This window comes from Stegodyphus dumicola, chromosome 2 (assembly GCF_044657685.1).
Source record: "Stegodyphus dumicola isolate Sdum_Otavi_A_Nest chromosome 2, ASM4465768v1".
NCBI lineage: Eukaryota > Metazoa > Arthropoda > Arachnida > Araneae > Eresidae > Stegodyphus > Stegodyphus dumicola.
The window spans coordinates 20,441,900-20,454,835 of NC_140769.1; the positions used below are offsets into that span (position 1 = coordinate 20,441,900).

The following is a 12,936-nucleotide window of genomic DNA, read 5'->3' on the forward strand; positions in this document are numbered from 1 at the left end:
TTTGGTTTTTTTCTATTTTCTTTAGCAGTCATGATCCTCTGACCATAGTTTAACATAGAAGTGCTACTATACATACACAAACACATACACTTTACATAATTTTAAAACAAAAATTTTCTTTTTCTTTCTTCTTACTGTAGGGCAATATTTAATAATATTTTGAAAAAATTTAAGACTTTAACTTGATTATACAAGTTATTTGTCTTAAATTTCAGTTTTAATTTTATATAATGTTGTATTTTATTAATTAATATGAAAGATTTTTTAAACAAAAAAACTTTGACAATTGTGTAATGCCAAAAACCAGTTACCTTTTTCTAAGGAACAGAGGGTTTTTTACTTTCTTGTACGAAGTACAAAGGAAGTATTGTAATCACGAAAAGTTTCAGGCAGCATATTTCAACGAAAATATCCATTTTGACTGCTATCGAATGCAATTTAACAATGTTTTTGCGTGATATCTGTATGTAAGGACAGAATAAAATACTCTTTTCCTTCAAAAAAATTATAAAACTGCTTTAAAATTAATTCTGAAGAGAATTTTTCGTCGCGTTTCTACGAACGTATCTCGCATAACTCAAAAACGAGTAGCCTCAGAATGTTGAAATTTTGTATATAGGACTGCTATAACATGTAAATGTGAACCTCGTATTTTGGTTGCAATAGGTCGCACCAAACATATATAAATATATTTATATATATATCCACTCTGTTACCCGGCTCAGTGATCTCAGTTTCTTTACTCTTATATGTTTGTAAATTGTACATTTTTTGCTTTAAAAATGATTGAATTATGTTGTTTTTATCTTCCGGTTAAGGATTTTATGCCTTTAGTAAATCTGTGTGCAATATTTTTAGAATTATCAGCAATTTTAAAGTTGTTTAATTGCCGCTAAGCCTTTTTTAATGGCGGCCATTGATGTTTACATTTGAAACAGGAGACTAGTGGATTTGTTGCCAATCTAGAGAAACTTAGCTTCGCAACAACAAAGATAACACATTCATTTATTATTGCCAATTAAATCATGCTTAATTCTTTCTGGAATCTTTTCGAGGAAATAGGTGTTTGAGATTTACTTCATAATTTTTAATATAGATATTTTGAGTTTTTATGTATTTTTGCCTTCTCGCGAAGTGAGAACTGAATTAATTAAATGAGAAATACTCAATCGTCTGTGAAAAACTGTTTCCTTTTTGTTTTGTTTGCTTAATTTCTTTTATACATCATTCTAGCTTTATTATAGTATTTGAATAGAACATGTGGCAACGATTAGATAATTCTATTCTTTAAATGATATTAATTTTGTGCATTATGAGTTATAATATGAACGAAATATATACGTTAACTGTTATATAATTACTAATACTGTTAAGTGAATCTAGCGCCAGTGTGTCGCTATGGTAAACAAATACTAGAGTGAATTTTAAAGAATGCATTTATTCTATTGTGGTTTATGCACTGTTGGCGAAGTAGATTTAATTCCATCCAATAAGTTTAAATGGAATGCAAGAAAAAAAGTGTATGATTTAATATTCCAATACAAAGAAGTCATGTGGTGTACACATCAGATTTTTTTATATATTGTACTTAAGCATCCTCCAACCACCAGAAAGCTGGTATGCTGATTTTGTTGGAGAGGACATGCCAACTAATCATCAAAGTATTATTGTGTTATTTAGTATTGCATTATATCATTATGCTTTTGTATTGAATTTTCTATTGTATTAAATATGTGTATCCACAATAAGAAGGATTTATTCAATTAATCATAAACTGAGTATTATATTTCTACATGAATGTTGATAGCTCAATCTGTATTATAATGGACATATTTTCATCAACAAAAATTTGAAAGACTTCTTTTGAACACTTACTCTGTGGAATTATTTTTGTCAAGAGACTTTACAAAATTTACGTAGGACATTCTTGAGGGCTTAAAAAATTATATTTGCATTAATTTATTATTTAGAGATTATATTGTTATTATAATAGTTGTCAATTATATATTTAAGTATTTCATAGTCTATATATGAAAAAGGTCATGAACAATGATAGGACACAGGGAAACCTGCAGGTTATGTCCTTGATGCTTCCTCATATGATAAACTTTGCTTCGCTAATATACTAAGGCTTTTTCTTCCACCATGCTCTTCGAACCTTTCTTTTGAAGGGGGGAATATGTAAAAATATGATGGCTGCTTTAAGAAATAACTGGCAACCTTAAAATTAACTATTCTAGATTTTGTGCTTTTCCCCTAAATTCATCCTTCTCTCAAATTCAAGATCCTTCCATGTTACATAATGCTGCTTGAGAAAGGTAACTAAAACTCAAATTAACCAATCATAGAGTACTTTCTGAATTTACTTGGAATAAATACTCTTTACAAAACAACTACGTTACTCCTTTTCCTAGCTTCTACGTTGCAAATAACTGTGTGCTGCTTATGCTGTCCTGTCCCAAAATGCTTACGTCGTATTTATACATGGAGATTGTGTTCTCACGATGATTAAGAAATATCTTGTCTCCAAAAGTATGGGTTTTGTTATATGTGCGAAAAAAAAGATTGGGGATTTGTTGAAATCAAGTTTTGTTATTTTCATCTAAATGCCTTAACCATCAGCTATGATGGGATATCGAAAGCTACTAAAAGTAGCAGTGGCTTGTACGTGCTTAAAATATTACATGTATACAGTACAAAGTCCGTAATCCGGACGTCCGTTATCTGGAATGATCTATAATCCGGACGTCAAAGCCACAAACTTACACATGCGCGTAATGCATTTACATATGCACGTTGGATGTGAGCACCCGCTACGCATGCGTGTAAAGTCAGTAAAGCGTTTACACATGCATGCTTCCGATAGTGAAAAAAGTGAGAGAGGTTATTGAAAACAAAAGAATTTCGATTGACAAGTTAGTCGGTATTCTCGACACAGCAATTACAGGACTTGAACAGCGGAACTTTGTAACTGAACAAGAAATTATGTCTGTTTATAGAATTAAAGAGAAAGTATTAGCACAAAAAACGAAGCAACTTAAACAACTTACATTGAAAAAAATGTTTAATTAAGTAAACAAATAAATATTAAGCTTTTTTTTTTTGTAAATTTTGATACCCTTTAGATCATAAATGCTCTTTATTTCATAAATTACGGTTTCATATTTTTAATTGTATAATTTCTGCATGCCATCTTACCAGATTTAAACTGATGATCTATAATCTGGAAAAACCCCTAATCCGGAATCGCCGCCGAAGTCCCGACGAGTCCGGATTACGGAATTTGTACTGTATATACACAAAATTTTGCAGTTACTTTCTCAGCCTCCAAGGTCCATTAAACAACCTTCTTAGAGCCGAATCAGTAATGAAAACTTAAATTAGTATATTAAAGACAAAAACAGTATCACTAGTTACAAAAAAAGGGGGGGAGAGAGTAAAGGATAAATATGTACAGTGCAAAGTCGTTAATCCGGACATCCATAATCCGGAATGATCTATAATCTGAACCTCAAAGCTACAAACTTTCTGGGCATGCGTACCATTTATGCATGCACGTTTAATGTATAACAGACGGTATAAGCTAGGCTGAAATTATCTAATTCAGTTAATGTTGCAGATTGCATTGTTCCTTAATCTTCAGGACTTGAACAGTGGAACTTTGTAACTGAACAAGAAATTATGTCTGTTTATAGAATTAAAGAGAAAGTATTAGCACATAAAACAAATAAATATTAAGTTTTTTTTTTTTTTTTTTTTTTTTTTTTTTTTTTTTTTTTTTTGTAAATTTTGATACCCTTTAGATCATAATTGCTCTTAATTTCATAAATTACGGTTTAATATTTTTGATTTTATAATTTCTGCATGCCATCTTACCAGATTTAAACTGATGATCTATAATCCGGAAAAACCCCTAATCCGGAATCACCCAAGTCCCGACGAGTCCGGATTAAAGACTTTGTGCTGTATTATATTGGAATGAAAAAAAGCAAAACATTAAAGGGTTATGGGGATTTCAAGAATTAATTTAATGTAGATCTATTTTTCCATAAAGCGAGCACACCTATTAAGAAATATAATAATAATTCTTTAATAAATAAAACTTACTCAATAATTTCTTCTTTAGATGCTATATTGCCATTTACCATCTTCTGAACAATATGTGTGTGATCTTCATCAGAAAGGTGCTCTCTAGATATAAGAGGTAAATGGTCCGCAGGTTGGATAGCATCACCACCATTGAGCCAAGGATCATTAGCAATCTCCTCCAATGAAGCCCGTTTTTCAGGATCCCGAATTAACATTTCTCCAATAAGTCTGTAATAAATTATGTTACATGACTAAGCATAAAAGTTATTCAAGGATTAAGTAAAAAGATTAAGTATTATTATCAAAAAAATTATGTACAAAACATACTATTATTTTCTTGTACAAAACAACAATTCTACTAAAAATATTTTAATTGAAAATTTATCTAAGAATTTCTTTTTGTGAACAACCTGAAACAACATAAAAATTACTTCAGTACTGTTATTTCATATTGCAGGCTCATTTGCATTACAACTTCCATAATACTATGTAATTTAGAACTAAGAAATAGTGATATTTATATATTTGTGCAACAGCCTTGGTAGAATTTATAAAATTTTCAGAATGTATAACTCTGTTTAACAATACTTCAGTTTTAACAAATGACAGAACCATTTTCATATGCGTTTCTTGTATTTCAATTTTTTTTTTTTTTTTCTTTCTAGACAATCTGTTATTTTTTGTCTTAAACTCAGTTTTAAAATATTTACCTATTTTGGAATTTACCTATAACAGAAGAAAGCATGGTAAAATTTTTTCAGAAATGCACTATTTTCTTCAGAAAAATTGCTTTGAATTTATTTTTAAAGCAACTACCACAAAATTCCACAAGAACAAAAGAAACAAATATTTGATTGTAAGCACACTCATGGCCGATTATCCAAGATAACAGGGTTCGTAATCACCACAGATAATCAAAAACTCCGTTCACACAGAACTAAATCTTAAACTTGTCAATATTTTTGGAAAACATTTTCAGAAAATGCCTATTTGAAATACTAAAAAAAAAAGTGGAAAAGTGTTGACATTTTAACAAACTCTTTTATTAAAAGATAAACAAATAATCCAAGGAAGATTTTATTTTGTGACAAAAACATTCATTAATTAAATGGCATAATTTGAGAAATTCTGTAAAATTTCTTACATGTATTTTATGAAATATTTTTTGTCGTTTTTTAAATAAGTTTACTTTTTTTTTTTTTTTTTTTTTTTTTTTGGTGACTGTCCTAAAATTCTTTCAACTCGCATCAATCCACATGATCAATAAATACAACAGCAGAAGCACCAAGATATTGGTCTAAATATTAGTTTCATTCAAGATTCTAGCCCACACTAATGAACACATGTTAAAATTGCTGGGCATAGTAATTTGACCTAGTTCAAATCCTGATGGTTACATGGGAATTTTTGAAACTTTTCCCATGCTTAATATGAATATGAGCAAATTTTCTTTAAAATTTCATTCATGAGAGCATTTCTCCCTTCTGACAGATAGCTCTCAACTCACTGCCATCTGTCACCCCCTCCAATATGAAATGGAATAATTCTGGTTGGAATTTGGGCATCTGCACATGCCCACAGACTTCTGACAACTTTTCTCCTCCCTTTTTTTTTCTTCCCCCTTCATGGTGTGTTCTGTGAATTAGATTATGTATATATAATACACAAATGTTACTATGACAATTTTACAGTACGTTTGGATTTTAGGCAACAACAACAGCTTCCCAGTGCCAAACACTACGGACGTGTGAAGAAACGAGGTAAGAAATTTAACTTCATTTTTACTGCTTTCGACAAACGTGTTCACAATTTATTCTCATGGGGGGGGGGCAAGCTCTTCTGGCTAGTCCGAGACATTAAAAGCGAAAGTACTTGAAGGACTTTTTTCTTAATTGCACTCTTGCCAGGTGTATCTGTTTCTCATTTTGCTACAAAAGAACAAACAGTTGTCTAAAATTGCCTTTGGAGTAGGGCACATCTTGAATCTAAGATGCCTTGGTCTATCTCTTCCATAAAAATATTGGTGCAGCATTTTTGTATCCTAATTCAAACTTTGTATAACCTAGAATTCATTTGTTGCTAAATTTTGAAATAAATCTAAAAGAGACACCTATCTTAATGCCTTCCATACAGGGAGTTCAGTGATGTTACACTTTGAATGGTATTTGTTTTGATCACATGTAAAGTCCTGATGCCTGATTAGAGAGATGCTGGTTTTTAGTAAAAGGCTGATTTTGATCAAAGTGAAATAGATAATTATGGAAAAAATTAATTAAGATCACAACACCACTCAGAACAAATTTTATAAAAGCTGCTAATAAACTAGATGAAGCTTTAAAAGCTAAACCAATAGAACAAGAAGAATGTGATGTGGTGTTTTCACTTTTAAGCAATAAATTCATAAAACTAGAAGTTTTGGGTCAAGATATTTTAGATCTTTTATTGAAAGATATGAAAATGGAGCATAATATATTTGATCATGAATATGGAAAGATAAATTCTTATTTTGACACACATACATATAATTAAAAATGTCAAACGACTGTGAAATGAACATTTATATCTCGCAACAATCTAACACGTACAAGGCTAATACAGTATTCTAGTACTATGTAGTATTCTAGTACAAGGCTAGAATGACCTTTTAATGGCTTTTCACCATTTTCTTATCAAACAGTTATTCATGAAGTTATTACTTCTGTTATTCATAAGTTATCTATATGCATCAAGCTGACCACAGATGTTCAATTCGTCTGATTTGCTGCACATCTGGCAAATTCTTGCTAAAACCTAGTGTATTTAGTTAACAATCTTTTTATGCAACGACACTGCAACTGAGCTTGATAGTTAACTGTAGGGGATGCCATTCATTTTCTTAATTTATATGAAATATTTTTCTATTATCTAAATGTAATAAGATTTGATCACATTTAAAAACCAAATTGTTACTTAAAACAGAAGAGCTAGCAATGTATTCCTTGTAGCATGGATTAATTTTTTCCCCTTGACCATTCGCTTAGCTAAAATTAAAACATTTAAATTTAGTGAATTTGGAAGTAAGTTATTTTCTGCTAATTCATCCAGTTTGCTGCTTTCAAAACAGTGAACCAGAGTAAAATTTTTGAATTTTCTTTTCTAAAGAAATTAATTAGTTAATTAGATATGTGACCATTTAAAAAATTTTTAATTGTATTTTTAGCAAACATTATAAAAATTAAATCCTGTATTAACTGTCTCCAAAGGTGTCTATTCTTCCAGTCATGCCCAGACAATGACCCTCCCACAGTACATCTGGCTCTGTCTTGTTTACTACTATTTAAAATCAAAATATTGGAAACTGAAAACTTCAAATTGCAGTACAATGACTCAAAGAAGAGTTTGCCATTAAAAAGTATTAGAAAAATATTAAAAAATTAAAATTGTGAAACAAACAATTATGAAATAAATCATCCTAATAATCCATTACAGAAACCTATTAATTAGAGATGTCTTTTGTTAAATACAATAAAGCTCAGATATTCATAAAAACTAAGAGCAAAAAATTTAAATTATTAAGAAGTGAACTTATTGCCTTTAAATCATTCAGCATATCAATGAATGACTGGTTGCTTGTATTTAAAAAATAAAGTTTATATGCTTTGTTGAATGAAATGGCTATGCACGACAGGATATCAAAGATACGTCTTTAGCTTTATGCAAGGAAGAATACATAGCTTATACATCTGTCAGTTTATAAAAAGCAGGCTGATTTAAGCTCTCTGAGAATACACAAACTGATACTTTGTGGGGAGGGGCAGGACTATGTAAGACAAGGAAAAACAATACAGTTCATGTGAGGTGTACAGCTAATAAGCATATCATATAGAAAATCTGGCTTTTTCTTACCTTGGATGGAATCATTTGTATATTGAGCTTATTAATGACCAAGTTGGTAAAGGCATGAAACACTTAATGCGAGTGCATACACATTGGCAATATGCAGAGAGTTTGTTTGTAATGACTAAAAGGACTGGCAGCATGGAAGTTTCCCAGTGCATTGTATAAAAACAATCCTTTACCGTTGTAAAGTCCCCCATGAAGACATCTGTCCCTTTGAACAGAAACCATAATTAATTTAATTTCTTCTGCCATAGTTAATTTAATTGATCCATATTGATTAGGTTAGGTGATTTGAATATATAGCAAAGTACACAACAGCTATCTGACTAAGGGATCAGATGCATTCCTAGTGGACTTTCAAAATGCAATTACCTTGTATTCAAGTAACACATGGGGAAACTCATGAAAACCAGTCCGTTCACTTAATTTTAAACCAAGGTTGAACTATCAATATTCAGCAGTATTTATAATGTTATTTATACCTGTTTACATAGTTCTGCCTTTTTCTTAATTTCTGGCCTTGAAAAGGGCCCTTGTATTTTTAATTTGTGGCCCTGAAAAATGGCTTTTTTTTTTTTTTTTTTTTTTTTTTTTTTAACTAAAGTATTTAATCCTGCTGAGATATCACCTGAAGAATCTGAACTTTCTCACTTATCAATGTTAAATTTGATGCACTTACATGCATCACACATTTAATCCATAGCATTGGAATCAATCAATTTCTTTCTCAATTTCTCAATCAATTTATGGACTTCATCCTTTTTAAAAGTTCTGTTTTCAGATGCTACATATCCTTCCATGCTACTGAATTCAGTTCGTAATAATATGGTGGTAAACGGAGCACATCATGTCCGTCTTCAATAGCTAAGGCATTGATACAATGAAATTCAAGTTGTTTTCAAGCCTTAGAAACAAAGACTAAAAGTTTGACTTTCAATATACCAGCTTCCTAAGGAATATTTTTGCTTACAAATCACAGCTAGATGTCTGGTTTCCTTGTACTTAAAGAAGGAATGTTTTCAGACAAAATGGTACAGCAAGATGCATTAATCAACGCTACCATACTGTTCGAGATTGTAAGTTACGCAGCAAACTTTTTCCAAATCAATTTTCACAGTATTTTGCATTCATTTCCACGTGATAACATCTTTTCTATTTTTTTTTCAAGCTTCGAGTGTATCACAACTATGTATCACGAATCTTCTCCAGAGGGTGCAACTAAACCTGTTCAAAATAGCTGAAAAGGCTCTCTTAGCCCCTTTTTATAGTTGTATCCTGCCAAATTTTGATTTTAGAATACCCAAAATTTAGCCAGGTTCCATCAGTATTACAATATATTTTTTTTTAATCCCTTAGATATCTGTACCTCCAAAGACTGAATATCGCTATGTTCAATCAAACTGACTGGTGTTTTCATTTTTTATATGCAAATCCTAAATCATTCATCATTTGTCTTACTGTGAAAACGGACAAATTTGGCAAATCATCTTCATCATTTATAACTTTTGCGATTTTTTGCACAGTAGGAATTTCATTTCGTAAAAAGAAATTATAAACATTCTTTGTATTGTACCTAAAGTTAGTTCATCATGTTGTTTGAGTTTGTGTACCGATTTTCATGTCTCCCCCCCTCCCAAAGTAGAAGATCCACCAATTTCTTTTCACTCAGATTTCATGCCATTTATGCTCATCACAGAAACCCCAGCAAAAGTAGCAATTTTATTATCATATTCATTGGGAAAATGCTCCAGCAGTTTGATAAAAATACACATAGTGACAACTGTAGTAGAACTGCACAATAGTTTTCTAGCCTTATCAGGTTGGAAATTATACACAAAAGTCGAAAAGGAATGCTATTATAATTGCTTTCTTTTTCTCTTAGTCAGCGAATGAATGTTTTAATTGCTTTTCTCAATGAAAATGAGGGTGAGGTTGGGGCTGCTCGAATTTGCAGTTTTGCCAATAATACCAAAAAAGGGGATGTCTTCCTATTGGTCATCGTATGACTGAAATTTTTAAATAAAAAAACTAGATGCAACATAAGCTCGTCACACTTTCCCCCCTTCTGTTCTCTTTGCTTAACAGTATTCATATTTCATAGCACAGTTTTTGCAGTTTAACTTCTCAGTATGACAGAAGGTAATCTATGGCAGACGCATACACTTCCTACTGCATATACTTCCAATGTTCTCAACTTAGGTTGATTGGTAGTATATTCATAATTCTTCTGTTGAAGTGTAAATAAAAGAAATGTTAAATTACTTAAAATTGAATTACAGAAATACGATGGTTCAAAAAAAAGGGTAGCTTAGGTTTTAGAATTTGCTTAAGAAATTTCATGATGACTCATGTTTTTTGAATGAAGTTCATATAATTTAGTTTTAATTAATGTAAAGGAGAGAAAAAAGAAAGAAATAAATAAACTGTTTTGGTGGAATTTTCAAAATCAGAAGTGGAAGGGGAACAATGACTTGTGATCGCTAGAAATTCTTGAAAGTGAAAGGGAAACCCTGAAAAAAATATAAGCAGAATCTTAATGAAAAAAAAAAAAAAAAAAACATGGTGTTTCGACCATCACTAGTCTTTTAAATCTCAACAGTTACAACAAAAAGTGCATTTTTTTTTTTCAGAAAAAAACACGTTCCTGGTTGTTGCTTTTCCTGCATTAAAAGGGGACATGTTTCAAAGCAGTGCTGTAGTAGAATAAAATGTTTTATTTGCAGTAAATTTCATTGTACTATTATGTGTCCAAGCTCTTTATCTGAATCAAAAGTTAGATGTTTAAAAACTGGTTTACCCAAACTGTATCCAGCCATTCTTACAAGTCAGTCTAACTCAAATGATAGACACATTGCAAAAGTCCTTTATGATACAGGAAGTCAAAATTCTTATATCAGTACCTAGGCATTTAAGCTATTATATTATAAATGTTCAGGAGAAATCCCTATAGTTCACAGTTTATCTCGTGGTCTTGAATCTTTTCAACAAAAAAGTAATGTCATTTTAAAGTGTATTTTACTACCTTAATGAGAATTACAGTTGTAATTTAGAAGTACTAGAAACAAGAAAAAATATGCAATAATGTAATTAACACCACAGGAAAGCAATGAATGATGGATCTTTGTAAGAGGAATATAATTTTGACTGATAGTGCCAGTAATGCCTCACATGATTCTGAGATTAATCTATGTATTGGAGTGGATGTGGCTGGTAATGAAGCTGGAAGAGACTATCTTAAATGGGAAACTACAAGTTTTAGCCATCAGGCCCACTGCAGTTGATACTAGGTTCCACAAATATCCAAAGTATCCAAATTTTATTTGTCAATCATATCTCCACTCACTAATGACATTAAATTTCCAGACATGTGGAGATTTAATTTTAACACAGTGTATAGGTATTGTAGACACAGTTGAAAGCCAAATTATTATGGAATTGCACCAAGCTGCTTTTAAGCATTTTCAACATTGCCTGAAAGTTAATGATGATGGAAGGTATGAAGTAACATTACTTTGACTCAAATTGTATCCCACAGTCCTTAAGAGTAAAGACTTAGCTAAGAGAAAATTGTGCACTATCATTAAGAGACAGAAAGAAGTTAGCACTTTAGAAGCCTATAAAGAGGTCCTACAAGCATGTTTACAGGATGGTACAATTGAAGAATTGAAGGAAGATGATGTTATGACTCCAGGCCATTTCTTACCTCACTGAGCAGTAGTTAAGAATTCCGCAACAACGAACATTAGGCCTTTGTTTGATGTCTCTACAATTACAAAAAATCCGTTATCTCTCAAAGAATATGTAGCGAAAGCTCCCTATCTCATGGAACTCATTCCACAATACTAAATTGTGACCGCATGATAGAGTTTGCTCTTACAGCAGATATAAAATAAGCCTTCTTAGAAATTGGTATTACTAGAAATGACAAAAACTATCTTAAATTTTTCAGGATGATTGTCGATGATCTAAAGAGGTTAAAGGTCTACAGAAAACATTGTCGTATCATTTATGAACTTAAGTCTAGTCCCTTTTTTGTCGTGTGCCACATTAAAGCATTATTAAATGCTCCTCCTCAGTTTAAAGACAAAGCTTTGATTTTACTGGACTCCTTCTACGCCAATAATTATCTTGCTAGTTTTGACAGCCCAACACGAGATAACTCGTATTAGCGCTCTTCTTCAAGATGCCTAATATGAATTATCTCGTAGTTGTTTTACTTTTCAAGTCAAGAAACTTGAGCGCCGCTATGAGTTACTTGATTTAGCTGTACCGAGGTGACAAGTTGAAGCATGTCTGTACGAATCAACTCGTAGTGGGCTTCTGTGCAGAGCCTTTGTCTAACAAAAGCCGACTACGAGATAATTCGTAGGACCCTTTTTTCTATCCCCCAAAAAACAACTTGTAAACTTTTTAATGAGTGTTACAAATCCTAATTAGTATTGTTAATAATATAATATGATTAAATCGATTTGGTTTCTCAGACAAGAATCCGAAAAGTGCCATGGCAGTCAACGTGTTAAAGAGTCACAACGATTAATTGAACGGTCTAGAGAATTATTACTTTCAGGCAAATAAACTGAACTTGCAACTTCACATATTGAGACATTGTGTTCCTTCTGAAGAATGCTTTGTGTACAGTGTGACTTTGTGTTCCTTCTCCAGACAGAAGGAAATGTAACAATCACCTATAATTATGAAATGGAATACTTCCTATTGGAATTTGAGCATTTGCACATGCCAGGAGACTTTTGATGACTCTCCTTTTCGGTTTTTGTTTATGGTAAGTGTGTTCTGTGAATTAGATTCTGAGTGTGTATACAGCCAGCCATTTACTCCAACCCATAGTTGCTAACCTTGAAATAAATAAAAGAAGAAGAAAAGATTTTTGCAAGAAAACTGGGGAGTTTTCACACTGTGTGGAGACGTCATTTCAAAGGAACTCTAAACTGACTTCAATTCACTTTACAA

At 31.6% G+C, this 12,936-nt stretch overlaps 1 protein-coding gene across 1 annotated transcript in view; it reads right to left on the reverse strand.

The window, feature by feature from the left end:
- Snrk (SNF related kinase) overlaps window positions 1-12,936 on the reverse strand; it is a 73,875-nt gene that overhangs the window by 39,117 nt on the left and 21,822 nt on the right. The window contains exon 3 of the mRNA XM_035372681.2: window positions 4,108-4,317. Within this exon, the coding sequence (XP_035228572.1) occupies window positions 4,108-4,317 (210 nt within the window). The remainder of the gene's footprint in view (window positions 1-4,107; window positions 4,318-12,936) is intronic.